The 16,093-nt window shown below is 39.9% G+C and overlaps 1 protein-coding gene across 1 annotated transcript in view; it reads right to left on the bottom strand.

The window, feature by feature from the left end:
• DCDC1 (doublecortin domain containing 1) overlaps positions 1–16,093 on the bottom strand; it is a 413,925-nt gene that overhangs the window by 27,737 nt on the left and 370,095 nt on the right. The window contains exons 33-35 of the mRNA XM_054028326.1: positions 4,392–4,544; positions 3,158–3,259; positions 1,515–1,651 (exon numbers count right to left, since the gene is read on the bottom strand). Coding sequence (XP_053884301.1) covers positions 1,515–1,651; positions 3,158–3,259; positions 4,392–4,544 — 392 coding nt within the window. The remainder of the gene's footprint in view (positions 1–1,514; positions 1,652–3,157; positions 3,260–4,391; positions 4,545–16,093) is intronic.

The raw sequence follows: 16,093 nt of genomic DNA, 5'->3' as shown, positions 1-16,093 counted from the left end.
GGCAATCAGTTAAACCCATACTGGAAAGACCCATCAGCCAGACACCTGGGAACGAATTCTCTGTAGTAACTCATAGTCCTCCCCATCTAGTGCCCCATCTCTGGCCGTTGGGGATTTTTTGCTACTAGCAGTCACAGCTGGGCCACATGCCATTGTAGGCAATCTCATCATACCATCCCCTTCATAAACTTATCAAGTTCAGTCTTGAAACAAGTTAGGATTTTTGCCCCCACTGCTCCCCTTGGAAAGCTGTTCCAGAACTTCATTCCTCTGATGATTACAAACCTTCGTCTGATTTCAAGCCTAAACTTGTTGATGACCAGTTTATATCCATTTGTTCTTGTGTCCACATTGGCACTTAATTTGAATAACTCCTCTTCATCTCCTGGTATTTATCCCTCTGATGTATTTATAGAGAGCAATCAGATCTCCCCTCAGCCTTCACTTGATTAGACTAAACAAGCCTAGCTCCTTGAGTCTTCTCTCACGAGGTAGGTTTTCCATTCCTCTGATTATCCTAGTACCCTTTTTTGCACCTGTTCCAGTTTGAATTCATCTTTCTTAAACATGGGAAACCAGAATTCCACACAGTATTCCAGATAAGATATCACCACTGCCCTGTATCATGGCAATAACACTTCCCTATCTCTACTGGAAATACTTTACCTGATGCAACCTAGGACTGCATCAGCCTTTTTTCACGGCCACATCACATTGGTGGCTCATAGTCATCCTGGGATCAACCAATACACCCAGGTCTGCTGCTTCCAACTGATAAGTCCCCAGTTTATAGCAAAAATTCTTGTTGTTAGTCCCTAAGTGCATGATCTTGCGCTATTAAATTTCATCCCATTTCTATTCCTCCAGTTTTGAAGGTCCTCCAGATCCTCTGTTATGATATTCCGGTCCTTCTCCATATTGCAATACTTCCCAACTTTGTGTCATCCACAGATTTTATAAGCACATTCCCACTTTTTGTGCCAAGGCCATGAATGAAAATGTTAAATAAGACTGGTCCCAAGACTGATCCCTCAGGAGCTCCACTGGTAACCTCCCTCCGCCTGACAATTCACCTTTCAGTCTGACTCGCTGTAGTCTCCCCTTTAACCAGTTCCTTATCCACCTTTCAATTCTCATATTAACCCCATATTCTCCAATTTAACTAATAATTTCCATGTGGAACTATATCAAATGTCTTGCTGAAATCATGTAGATTAGATCTACTAAATTTAAAAAATCAGTTATCTTCTCAAAGAAGGAGATCAGGTTGGTTTGGTACAATCTACCTTTTGTATAAGCATGTTGTATTTTATCTCAAATACTGTTTGAAAACCTTGTGTGTGTGTTTGGCAGCCTGTGAATACTGTTTCAGATAATGAAATATATAGGCTGTACTGAGTCACATGATCAATGTATCATAGGTCTAGTGTAAAATCTAACCTTGTGATAAAATTCCTCAACAACATGAATGCTGTTTTTAATTTTGGAATATTGATACAGATTGTATTTTATACCTCGGTATGTTGTATATTTTCCATGAGTTTCATCTCTTCTTGGGTTTCTTCAGTCCAGCCTCCTTCTACTACTATAGGCTGAACTAGGCTTTTTGTGGGCACCAAGGTGGATGGTTTAAAGGCTGTTATTCGTCGCCCTGAGGCAGAGAAATTTCAAAATAACTCTTGTAAAACCATGTTTTCTTACTTTGATGGTTCATTTTATTTTTTTCTTACCTCTGGTCACAGAACTTTTAAAGCTATTAGTCCTAAAATACTAAGTATAATTTGTAAAAACAAACAGTACACATAGCAAGCAAGGCCAGGCAATGATCGAGACAGACATATCTATGCAGACCAAGTAAAAGCCTAATGTGAACACCACAATCCAGATAAATATTAGATAAAATTTCTAACTTGCAGCGTCAATTTCATTTTCTTTCAGTCTGTAACATATGTTTTGTTCTCCCTCAATAAGAGATGATTATGGGGGATATGATAGAGGTCTATAAAATCATGACTGGTGTAGAGAAAGTGAAGATGGAAGTGTTATTTAGCGCTTCACATAACACAAAAAACATGGATCACCCAATGAAATTAATATGCAGCAGGTTTAAAACAAACACAAGGAAGTACTTCTTCAGCCAACGCACAGTCAACCTGTGGAACTCGCTGCCAGGGGATGTGAAGGCCAAAATATAAATGGATTCAAAAAATAATTAAATAAGTTCACAGAGGATAGGTTCATCAGTGGCTATTGGCCAAAATGATCAGGGATGCAATTGCATGCTCTGGGCATCCCTAAACTTCTGACTGCCAAAAGCTGGATCTGGACAATAGGGGATGGGTCACTCAATAATTGCTCTGTTCTGTTCATTACCTCTGAAGCATCTGGCACTGGCCACTGCTGGAAAACAGGATACTGGGCTTGATGGACAATTGGCCTGACTGTATAGTTATTCTTATGTTCTTATGACAACCATGGGCCTTTTTGGTTTCCTACAGGAAGCTGCAGTAAAGCACATGGCCAGACTCTTTGTTTGGCTCTAACCCCTTCACACTGTTTTGCTGAGGCAGGGTCCACAGGAGGCAGAGAACTAGTATGGCCATTTACTGCTATACCATCCTTCCCACAGCCTCCAGTGCAAAGGGTGCCTAGAGTTAACCACAACCAGCTAATGTGTTTTTAAACATTATTGTCCCTCTCCACACTCAGGATATGTCTACACTAAACCTTTTTACCTTGAGGCACTTAACACATGTATAAAATCTACTGTGAACACTACCCAAATATCTGTTTCTAGCACAAACCCTTCATTCTATCAGTTAAAACATGTTAGTGAATGCATTTTCTAACAAAATGAATTTTGTCTGCATAGAAAAGGCTTTCAATGTCCAAATACCCACTGAAGCTTAACATTTGCGATCAAATCTGAGTGGGTGAACCCAGCACCAGCATGGAACCCCAATGAAACCAATGGGGCTTTATGTGGGCACAAGGGATGGATCCTATTGCAGGGTGTTGAGTATTGGGCGCCCAAAAGTTAGTCTGCACACGCAAGTTTGGAAGTTGTACAGACAATTTAGTCAGCCACTTTGGAAACCAAAGTTTGGTTATCATAAATATCACAACAGTTCTAAATTAAATGCATACTGATACCAACCTTGCAGCTGTCTCATTTTGTGCTTCATAGCATTTAGATCAGCCAAAATTTTGTCCTTCTCGAACCAGTTTTGTTTCTCTTCCCTTGCTGCCTTTTGCAAAGCTGTAATAAAAGAAATATATAATATTTCTACTGGTTATTTTTCTTTGTAGTGGTTTGCATTAATAGGTTTTTTTTGGCTGACTGATTAGTATAATTGGATCTCTTTTAGCAAATAGTTTTTAAAGAACTTGAGAGTATTAGCGAGTTAAACAGATCCAATTACAGACAAGTAATTAAAATGTAAGTGTCCTCAAAAAAAACCCCACCTCTCTGAAAGCAGATGAAGCTTAAGGAATGTCTCTGCAGAGCAAGACACAAAGACATATTGATTTAACATGTACAGTACTGTACTACATTTACTTTTCCAGTATTGCATACTTAAGTATAGTGGTAGAAGATTGGTTTAACATTTTTTTAAACATGCTCCTGCTGATAGAAGAGCTTTATTCTTACAAATGACAATGTTCAGACAATTAGTCCTCATTGTGAAACAAATAACTAGCACTATGCTTGAATCATTGCTCAACAGTCCATACATCTTACTATCTACTTTGAATTTTATTGACATAATGGGTATAATTTGGAAGTTGATTTTAAGCTTCTGGATAATACATGTAATATATACTAGCCATACCTTTCTTTTTAAGTGTCCAATTGTGCAAAGACTTATGAATGTGATTAACTTTACTCAAGTGAGGAGTGCAAATGAAATATATGTGTGTGTGTGTGTGTGTGTGTGTGTGAGATGTACTTGTAGCAGCATAACTTTTTTCCCAGATAAGATATTTAATTTTTATTCCTCACTAAAATAAAGTGTTTTAGAATTTGCTCTGAGATTTTCATTCTCTTTTGAAGGGCTTGCCCACATGGAGACTTAGTGCATGACAAACAAGGATGTAACTCTACAGAACCCTAGCTTGCCATACACTAACTAGCTCTGTGGACCTTGCTACTGCACTCTTAAAGTTCCATAGTGGGTTTGACCTACAGCTGTTGTTTGAAATAGCAATAGGTCAAAGCACATCATGGAATTTTTAGAGCGCAGTTGTAGGGTCCACGAGGTGACTTAGAGCACTGCAGGCTAGTGCACTCTAGATTTATATCCTGGCTTGCTGTGCACTAAGTCTCAATGTGGATAAGCCCTAAGTATCTCACTTGTGTGAAGGAGGAAAGAAACCTAGTAAACTCATACCATCCAAAGGTAGAAAAGGTTCTCCACAGGAAACCCAGACCTCAATAGGATTTCTGAGGATGATGGTGAGCAAAGAATCATCTATCATATTCAAACTGTCTGGAGTCATCAAGGATAATTCTGACTTTATCTTCACTTTCTTCATGTACTTATCTTTGTATTTGGAAAGAAACAATTACAAAGTTTATCTTTATATCACTTTACCCTAAAGAGTTTTTTTCTCATCTTATTACAGTAGAACCTCAGAGTTATGAACACCAGAGTTATGAACTGACCGGTCAACCACACACCTCATTTTGAACTGTAAGTATGCAGTCAGGCAGCAGAGACAAAAAACAAACAGAACAAATATTGTACAGCACAGTATTGTGTTAAATGTAAACACATTAAATGTAAACACATTTAACGCAGTTAGGGGGAGGGATAGCTCAGTGGTTTGGGCATTGGCCTGCTAAATCCAGGGTTGTGAGTTCAATCCTTAAGGGGGCCACTTAGAGATCTAGGGCAAAAATCAGTACTTGGTCCTGCTAGTGAAGGCAGGGGGCTGGACTCAATGACCTTTCAAGGTTCCTTCCAGTCCTAGGAGATAGGATATCTCCATTAATTTTTAATTTAAACTACTAAGAAAAATGGAAAGTTTTAAAAAAAGATTTGACAAGGTAAGGAAACTTTCTGTGTTTGTTTTATTTAAATTAAGATGGTTAAAAGAAGTATTTTTCTTCTGCATAGCAAATTTTCAAAGCTGTTTAAGTCAAATGTTCAGCTGTAAACTTTTGAAAGAACAACCATAACATTTTGCTCAGAGTTATGAACATTTCAGAGTTACGAACAATCTCCATTTCCGAGGTGTTTGTAACTTTGAGTTTCTACTGTAGTTTAATTTAGACTGCACCACACAATTTTTTTATCCTTATGTTCACATACTGGATATGAAGAATATTAAGATGAACATATTAAGAAAAACTGTTAATTACTTACAACAACTAACAAAAGCTTAAATAGATAATATTTGCAGCACACAGGAATGTGGCACAGTGGTAATAGAGAAGAGTGACACATAATAGAAAGAACAACGGGATGGGGGAAAGTGGTGATTATAAACGGCATTTTATATATAGGAAAGGGAGCAAAAGTGATCAAATCTGAAGCACTGGTATTTGAGGACAAAGCAAACATGCAAATGAAGGTCTCACAAGGATAGGTTAAGTACAAGCAGATAAGAACCTTTGGTGTTTCTCCCATTGGTTTAGAAAACTCTTAGGAATTGTTCACCACTAGTTTAAATATACTCTACTTGAATATTATGGCAGACCCATTGTGATGTTATAATTAAAGTTGCGTTCTGTTTTGCACTTGCAGTGGGAGTTCAGCCTGTGTGTTTGAGATGAAAAACACAGTATCTTTGCTCCAAGTTTCAGCATGCAATCTGAGAAAAGCTAGAATTTTCTGAAGAAGTTTCCAGAAAATCAGTTACTAAGTTTCAAAGTTCGAATCAATTGAAAATTGGCCCTCAAAAGTTCACATGCCCAGTCTCATGATTAATTGGGTGCCTTCATCTTAAAAACTACAAACTGTACAAAAGGCCAAACTGCGTATACATTGCTGGGCTCTCTGGGGTTATGTAATTATGTGATTCATTATCTATTTATTATTTGTATTACCATAGGACCTAGGAGTCCTAATCATGGACCAGCATGCCTTTGTGCTAAGCACTGTACAAACACAAGACAAAAAAAAGATGCTCCCTGCCCCAAAGAGCTTACAAATATATGTATTAGACGAGAGATAGCAGATGGATTTTAAAAAGTTGTTTGCAGTGTAGTCACCGTACTGATCCCAGTATATGAGCAAGACAAGGTGGGTGAGGTAATAACTTTTATTGGACCAACTTCTGTTGGTGAAAGAGACAAGCTTTTGAGCTCAACATTTGCAGCACACAGGAGGTTTTCAAAAGGACGCTGGTGTCTTGGATGGTTTAAACACAACAAATCCTGCATCTTAGCAGGGGGTTAGACTAGATGACGTTGACAGTCCCTTCTAACCGTATGGTTCTATGATTCGAAGACTACTGTGACTTACCCGTGGCAGAGACCAAGTGCTAAATATATAATGATCCAAATTAATGGCTCAATACAGTTAAACAAACTAAAATAATCCTCAAAGGCAAGGCAAAAAAACAAACAAAAAGAAATTTATGATGAAGCCTGAAGCTCACCAAACTCCAGGTGTGGTGGACTACTGTGGAGAATGAATCCCTAAGACTCAGCTGAGAAAGCTCTGCCAGCAGCTGTAGAGTGAGAATCCTAGGAAATGAGAGCATGATCTTATATTTTTGCTGCTGCAACAAGGCACAGGCGGCAGAGTGTCTCTCACAACCAGGTCCCAGACCATTAAGGCCAACACAAGCAATTGCATCTGGAAGTCTACAGGACACCACAACACCATAATACGTCTTACTGTATGATATAACAAAAGCCCCTTTATGTATTTACAGCCTTGTTATTCACAGGTAGTGGTAGTTTTCCAACACCAATAACAAGAATGAATATGTTGTGAAAATACAATACTCCTTGTTTATCCCACAGGAAGAACATAACTCCTTAACATAAATATTTTTGAAAATGTACCCACAGTCACTTTTGTTTAGTGCAGCACTGAACTGTTTTTAGCTCATTTTTATATTTATTTTGAACAGCAGATCACTGTAACTTTATATTCACTAGAGTATTTTTGATTAGTATATAATTTAAAAACAAATATTTTTTCATGTTTTCTATCTAGTGATTTGCATTTGGTGTTGCTTTCCCTTGTCTAGTTTTCCCTCATTTACGTATTTATTTTTGCTGTATGATTTGCTATTCGAATGCAGTATCTTTGTGAAAGGGGCTCATCCTATTTCTTTCCCATCTATTAATTCTGCAAGCAGCATGCTATCACATATGAGGCCTCTCATTAAAAGCAGCTGACTTTGTATTAGGCATAGTTCCATTTCTTATCAAATTTCTTAGCAAGTTTGCTGGTAGGGTCCATATCGGCAGAGCCACCAACACGGGAGGCAAAAGGGGCAGGGACATTAAAGCCACCACAGCGCTTTAAGGACGGTCTTTTGCCACGGCAGCGCTTTAACGTTTCTGCGCCTCCTCCTGTGGTCAGCAGGGAGGGGGGGGAGAGGTGGGGAGAGGCGCAGCAACGTTAAAGCGCTGGCGAGGCAAAGGACCCTGCACCGCTTTAATGTCCCTGCCCCTTTGTCCCCCCCCCCAGCCTCCGACGGGCGGAGGGGGCAAAGGGAGCAGTTGCCCTGGGGCCGATTTAAAAGGGCCTGGGGCTCTGGACGCTGCTGCCACTAGCGCAGCAGCAGCATCCGGAGCCCTGGGCCCTTTAAATCAACACAGGAGTCCAGGGCAACACGGGCCAGGGGGCCTGGAAGGGCTGGTTGGGGGATGCTGGCCCCTTCTGCCCGAGTCCCCCAACCCGCTCCGGCCCGTACCAGTAAGTGTCCTGACTTACTTTCACCACTGCATATAATCAACTCTTTATCGGATTTCATTGAACTTTAGCTTTATTTAAGAGAGAAGGGAGGGTGGTATTGATTGTCTGTGGGAAAGTGTGAAGGGGGAAGTTATAGTCACAACATCTGGGCAAGGTGAGAGCTTGCATGGGGATGGAGACAGAAAGGAAGGTTATTGGTCAAGAATAAGAAAATAGGAAAGGGTGAAAGCAGTAAAGTAGGCCTGGAACTACATACGTACAATGCAGAAGTTACATACAGAGCTAAATAATTAACTTGTAGGCAGAGATTTTCAAAGGTACAAAGGGAAGTTAGGTGGCTCAACTCTCACGGAACTTCAATAGGAGTTGGATGCCTACCCCCGTTTTGTGCCTTTGAAAAAATCTGCTCCATAAATCTCAAGTTGTTGTCCTCTCCTCCACCTCTTTCTGTTTGTACCTTGATTATTTAGACCCATGTAGAGCTCATTGCAGACTCAGGGCCAGTTCTTTGGAGCAGGGATCTACCTTTTTATGTAACCGAGAAAGGGCCTACTAAGCTTTTTGGGGTGGAATTTTCAGAAGTGCTTGAGCAACTTACGAGCACAACTCTTATAGGAATCATGATTCTTAGACGTTTAGGCACTTTTGAAATTCCTACCCTTGGAAGTAATATATACCTGATAATAAATAGTAATGGTAATTAGGGCTGTCAATTAACTGCAGTTAACTCAAGGAAAACAAATTAACTAGATTAAAACAATTAGTCGCAATTAATTGCAGTTTTAATTGCACTATTAATAATAGAATACCAATTTATATTTATTATAAATATGTTTCGATGTTTTCTACATTTTCAAATATTTTGATTTCAATTACAACATAGTATACAAAGTATACAGTGCTCACTTTATTTTTGATTACAAACATTTGCACTGTAAAAAGATAAACAAAAGAAATAGTATTTTTCAATTCACCTCATACAAGTACTATACAGTAACCCCTCACTTAAGTCATCCCGGTTAACGTTGTTTCGTTGTGACATTGCTGATCAATTAGAGAACATGCTCGTTTAAAGTTGCGCAATGCTCCCTTATAAAGTTGTTTGGCAGCTGCCTGCTTTGTCCACTGCTTGCAGAAAGGACAGCCTGTTGGAGCTAGCCGGAGGGGGGAGGGGGAGAGGGAGGAGGGTTTGGAACCAGGGTGGACCGGCAGCCCCCCTATCAGCTCCCCTAAGTTCCCTGTGCGGCAGCCACCCAGCAAGCTATCAATTGCCAGGCAGTTCAGCTGTCCCTCCCCCCACTGCCTGCTCCTGCTCACTGCCTTGAAGCTGCTCCCGGGAGCATACTGCTTGCTGTGCAGGGGGGGCACGAGGGAAGAGGGGTGCTAATGTCAGGGTGTCCTCCTCCCCCCGCTCCTGTACCTTATCGCCAAAGAGAGGGGGGGGAGGAAACGACAGGGCTCAGGATGGAGGGAACTTGCTGGCAGCAGCTGCTATCTCAACTTACTGATCTACTTTAAAAGGCAATGTACTTAGAGTGGGGTCAGCGTAGTTAAAGGGGCAATGCACGTCTCTCTCTCGCTCTCTCTCACACACACACGGTGTGTGTCTCTGTCTCTCTCTGCCATGCTGTCTCCCCTTTCTCCATTTGTGCTGCTTTGTAGAGCGTGAGGCTACATTAACAACAATGTGTTAACCCTTGAAGGCTCAGCCCGGTGCTAGTTCATCATTTAGCAGTAAGGCATTCCCTGGGAAATATCCCACCCTCTTCCATACTCTGACTTCACTACCTCAACAAAGCTTCACAATCATCATTGCTATGTACAGTATTAACGTGTTTGTATAAAACTTATACTGTGTATGTGTGTGTGTATATATATATATAAAAATAAAATATAGTCTTTTGTTTGGTGAAAAAAATTTCCCTGGAACCTAACCCTCCCCCCTCCCATTTACATTAATTCTTATGGGGAAATTGGATTCGCTTAACATCGTTTTGCTTAAAGTAGCATTTTTCAGGAACATAAGTACAACGTTAAGCGAGGAGTTACTATAGTGCAATCTCTATCGTGAAAGTGCAACTTACAAATGTAGATTTGTTTTTACATAACTGCACTCAAACAAAACAATACAAAACTTTAGAGCCTACAAGTCCACTCAGTCCTACTTCTTGTTCAACCAGTCGCTAAGACAAGCAAGCTTGTTTACATTTACAGGAGATAATGCTGCCCAATTCTTATATACAATGTCACCTGAAAGTGAAAACAGGCATTCACATGGCACTGTTGTAGCTGGCGTTGCATGATATTTATGTGCCAGATATACTAAACATTTGTATGCCCCTTCATGCTTCGACTGTCATTCCAGAGGACGTGCTTCCATGCAGATGATGCTCGTTAAAAAATAATGTGTTATTTAAATTTGTGACTGAACTCCTTGGAGAGAATTATATGTCTCCTACTGCATGGTTTTACCCGTATTCTGCCATATATTTTGTGTTATGGCAGTCTTGGATGATGACCCAGCATATGTTGCTGGATTTAAAACACTTTCACTGCAGTTTTGACAAAATGCAAAGAAGGTTCCACTGAGATTTCTAAAGATAGCTATAGCACTTGACCGAAGATTTAAGAATTTAAAGTGCCTTCCAAAATCTGAGAGGGATGAGATGTGGAACATGCTGTCAGAAGTCTTAAAAGAGATGACAGAACCCAAACTACCAGAAAAGAAAATCAACACTGTTGGTGGCATCTGGATCAGATGATGAAAATGAATGTGCATCAGTCCACACTGCTTTGCTTTGTTATCAAACAGAACTCATCATCAGCACAATTGACCAATCAGAATTCCTCGACATCTGAAGATTCATTCATGCCGATGATCTTTGCATCACCACCCAATTGGAAAGATTTGATGACATTCAGCACACTCTAACTGGGTCTCTGAGTGTGCCTGGAAAATACTATTGCACATGGTTTCTGAATGCTAACTCTAGCAAGACACAAGTGCACAACTTCCACCTGGCCAAGCATCATCAGGCTAAGCAAAAACTCCGGGGGATGGTACTATCCTTGAATATTTTGAATATCGGGTATATCTTAGGGTCACATTAGACTGAACACTAACATTCAAAGAGCACATCGAGAAACTGAAAAAAAAAGTGAACTCTAGGAACTGTGTATACCAGAAACTGGCCAATACAAAATGGGGACCTGACCCAAAGACACTCTGTTACTCAGTTGTGGAGTACTGTGCTCCATTATGGTCATTCACACTATGCACACAAAATAGATACTGAACTCAATCAACCCTGTAGGATCATCACAGGGACTTTGAAACCAACTCCCACTGTATCACTACACTACCTCATGACAAAATGGTGGGAAATGCCGATGTTCCTGAAGAACCTGATTCCTTCAGAACAACACCCTGAGGTGCTGACCTCGAATGAAAATACTTCAATATTCCAAATCAAGAGAGAGTTGGGGTGGCAAAGACTGGTGACAATATGGCTAACTGGAAACTGGAAAAATGAGCCCAAATGTGAAACACTAGACAAACACTTGAACACTGCCTGATGCAGAACACCATGTCAACATCCTGTACCCCTCAGGAACTATTTGAGATAAGTGACAACACGAGGTCTTGGCTGCAGTTTTGGAGTGACAAGCTATGACAGTGGACACAAAAAAACGGATCTGAGTCTCTAAGAGGTGGATGAGGCTTTTTTCAAGCAACTAACAAAATCATCCAAAGCCCAAGATTTGGTGGTGATGGGAGACTTCAACTATCCGGATATATGTTGGGAAAATAACACAGCGGGGCACAGACTATCCAACAAATTCTTGGACTGCATTGGAGACAACTTTTTATTTCAGAAGGTTGAAAAAGCTACTAGGGGGGAAGCTGTTCTAGACTTGATTTTAACAAATAGGGAGGAACTCGTTGAGAATGTGAAAGTAGAAGGCAGCCTGGGTGAAAGTGATCATGAAATCATAGAGTTTGCAATTCTAAGGAAGGGTAGAAGGGAGAACAGCAAAATAGAGACAATGGATTTCAGGAAGGCAGATTTTGGGAAGCTCAGAGAGCTGATAGGTAAGGTCCCATGGGAATCAAGACTGAGGGGAAAAACAACTGAGGAGAGTTGGCAGTTTTTCAAAGGGACACTATTAAGGGCCCAAAAGCAAGCTATTCCGCTGGTTAGGAAAGATAGAAAATGTGGCAAAAGACCACCTTGGCTTAACCACGAGATCTTGCACGATCTAAAAAATAAAAAGGAGTCATATAAAAAATGGAAACTAGGACAGATTACAAAGGATGAATATAGGCAAACAACACAGGAATGCAGGGGCAAGATTAGAAAGGCAAAGGCACAAAATGAGCTCAAACTAGCTACGGGAATAAAAGGAAACAAGAAGACTTTTTATCAATACATTAGAAGCAAGAGGAAGACCAAAGACAGGGTAGGCCCACTGCTTAGTGAAGAGGGAGAAACAGTAACAGGAAACTTGGAAATGGCGGAGATGCTTAATGACTTCTTTGTTTCGGTCTTCACCGAGAAGTCTGAAGGAATGCCTAACATAGTGAATGCTAATGGGAAGGGGGTAGGTTTAGCGGATAAAATAAAAAAAGAACAAGTTAAAAATCACTTAGAAAAGTTAGATGCCTGCAAGTCACCTGGGCCTGATGAAATGCATCCTAGAATACTCAAGGAGCTAATAGAGGAGGTATCTGAGCCTCTAGCTATTATCTTTGGAAAGTCATGGGAGACGGGAGAGATTCCAGAAGACTGGAAAAGGGCAAATATAGTGCCCATCTATAAAAAGGGAAATAAAAACAACCCAGGTAACTACAGACCAGTTAGTTTAACTTCTGTGCCAGGGAAGATAATGGAGCAAGTAATTAAGGAAATCATCTGCAAACACTTGGAAGGTGGTAAGGTGATAGGGAACAGCCAGCATGGATTTGTGAAGAACAAATCATGTCAAACCAATCTGATAGCTTTCTTTGATAGGATAACGAGCCTTGTGGATAAGGGTGAAGCGGTGGGTGTGGTATACCTAGACTTTAGTAAGGCATTTGATACGGTCTCGCATGATATTCTTATCGATAAACTAGGCAAATACAAATTAGATGGGGCTACTATAAGGTGGGTGCATAACTGGCTGGATAACCGTACTCAGAGAGTTGTTATTAATGGTTCCCAATCCTGCTGGAAAGGCGTAACGAGTGGGGTTCCGCAGGGGTCTGTTTTTGGGACCGGCTCTGTTCAATATCTTCATCAACGACTTAGATATTGGCATAGAAAGTACGCTCATTAAGTTTGCGGATGATACCAAACTGGGAGGGATTGCAACTACTTTGGAGGACAGGGTCATAATTCAAAATGATCTGGACAAATTGGAGAAATGGGCTGAGGTAAACAGGATGAAGTTTAACAAAGACAAATGCAAAGTGCTCCACTTAGGAAGGAAAAATCAGTTTCACACATACAGAATGGGAAAAGACTGTCTGGGAAGGAGTACGGCAGAAAGGGATCTAGGGGTTATAGTGGACCACAAGCTAAATATGAGTCAACAGTGTGATGCTGTTGCAAAAAAAGCAAACATGATTCTGGGATGCATTAACAGGTGTGTTGTGAGCAAGACACGAGAAGTCATTCTTCCGCTCTACTCTGCTCTGGTTAGGCCTCAGCTGGAGTATTGTGTCCAGTTCTGGGCACCGCATTTTAAAAAAGATGTGGAGAAATTGGAAAGGGTCCAAAGAAGAGCAACAAGAATGATTAAAGGTCTTGAGAACATGACCTATGAAGGAAGGCTGAAAGAACTGGGTTTGTTTAGTTTGGAAAAGAGAAGACTGAGAGGGGACATGATAGCAGTTTTCAGGTATCTAAAAGGGTGTCATAAGGAGGAGGGAGAGAACTTGTTCACCTTAGCCTCTAAGGATAGAACCAGAAACAATGGGTTTAAACTGCAGCAAGGGAGGTCTAGGTTGGACATTAGGAAAAAGTTCCTAACTGTCAGGGTGGTTAAACACTGGAACAAATTGCCTAGGGAGGTTGTGGAATCTCCGTCTCTGGAGATATTTAAGAGTAGGTTAGATAAATGTCTATCAGGGATGGTCTAGACAGTATTTGGTCCTGCCATGCGGGCAGGGGACTGGACTCGATGACCTCTCGAGGTCCCTTCCAGTCCTATAATCTATGAATCTATGAATCTATGAAAAGAATACATGGTACCATCGGAGGAGGCAGTTTAACATAATCTGAGTAAAGTATATAACATAATACTGTTGTAAAAAGCATGAACATCATTCTGGGATGTATTAGCAGGAGCGTTGACACAAGTAAGACAGTAATTCTTCCACTTTACTCAGCACTGATAAGGCCTCATCTAGCATATTCTGCCCAGTTCTGGACACTGCACTTCAGGAAAGATGTGTACAAATTGGAGAAAGTCCAGAGGAGAGCAAAATAAGTGATTAAAGGTCTAGAAAACATGTCCTATGAGGAAAGACTAAAAAACTGGCCTTGTTTAGTCTGGAAAAGAGAAGACTGAGCGGGGACATAACAGTCTTCATGTGCATAAAGGTTGTTATAAAGAAGAGGATGATAAATTGTTCTCCTTAGCCATTGAGGACAGGACAAGAAGTAACAGGCTTAAATTGCAGCAAGGTAGATTTAGGTTAGACTTTAGGAAAAACTTCATAACTGTAAGAATAGTTAAGCACTGGAACAAATTACTTGGCGGGGGGGAGGGGGAGATTGTGAAATCTCCATCATTGGAGATTTTCAATAACAACATAGACAAACACCTGTCAGGAATGGTCTAGATAATACTTAGTCCTGGTTCAGCGCAGGGAACAGGACTAGATGACCTATCAAGGTCACTTCCAGTCCTACATTTTTATGATTCTGTGCTGCAGATCAATCTGTTCTCCTGCCAGTGATTCAGTCACAGAACAAAGCAAAGTGGTTATGTTTTACCAGCCCTAAGAGTGTGATACGTAAGGTTAGTAGGCCATTATTCATTGCACATAGTAAAGCAATCAGCATATGTTAATTTAGATATTTCCAATGATAATTGGATTTTTGTGTGTAGAAAACTGATATTTATGAATACTGAATTGTTCAATAAGTAATATACTTTCCCAGTTTAATAAAGTATTTAAGCATTTGTTCAACTTTAAGTCAGCAAGTCCATCTCTATTCAGGTAAGCACTTAAGCACATGCTTAATGCTCACTGAAGTCTTAAAAATTTAAGCACATGCTTAAATTCTTTGCTGAATTGGAGACTTTATAAGTGAAGACATCTAGTATTTATAGGAAAATAGGCCCAAACAAAAGTCCAGGAACTGAATGTCTCCAGACTTTGGGATGTTAAAAATTGTGAACCTGAATTTCATGGCTGAGGTCCATCTCTAGTAATTAATGCAATTCAAAAATAGAGCCACTGTCTAACAAACTGCAAATTCACTTATTGTTAAAAAGCAGTTTAACTCTTTTGATGAATCTGTTCAAAAAACTTTACTAACTCACTTGATAGAATAATAAATTAAAAATGCATCCATAATCTCAATTCTCATTTAATTTTTATAACATTAAAGAAATCAATCTTTATGCATTTATATATAACAGCAAACCCAAAGATAAACCATGATTGCCAGCTAACATCAGTTTATGTAAAATAGCTCAAAACCTGATGTGAAATGTTTACCCTGCATATAAACAGTCGTCAGTAACTGATTTTGCAATAATCTGGTACTTATTTAATGCAAGATTAACACAATAAATCTGATTTTCAAATCAGGTCATATGGAACAACAGCACCTAATTCGCCTGCACAATTACTTCAGTTGTGTATATACATTAAAAATGTTCACAAGTGCCAAGTTAGGCAGCAGCTAGTATGATTTGTAGATACAGTCAAAGTAATTAAACTCTCAAATTAGGTATATGATTGCTTTAGGCTTCTGACTGTTTGGAAATCTGACCTTCTAAGAGTGTGTACTTTAACTTTTCACAAATAATTTCAAAATTATATTTACATGCAATGTAATTCATGTTCAGCCCAACATAGTGTGATTGTGTTACCTAATTTGCACAAGAGTAAATCAATGAGAGACTAAAGTTCCTTACTAACATGCAAAATATAAATATAACACATTTGTCCAGCTACAGTGTACTCTCATTAATCTTTTCTCTAGTAGTGTTGT

This window comes from Malaclemys terrapin, chromosome 4, assembly GCF_027887155.1.
Source record: "Malaclemys terrapin pileata isolate rMalTer1 chromosome 4, rMalTer1.hap1, whole genome shotgun sequence".
Classification (NCBI taxonomy): domain Eukaryota; kingdom Metazoa; phylum Chordata; order Testudines; family Emydidae; genus Malaclemys; species Malaclemys terrapin.
The sequence above is the reverse complement of the archived record's forward strand: the minus strand, read 5'-3'. Positions and strand labels throughout refer to the sequence as shown.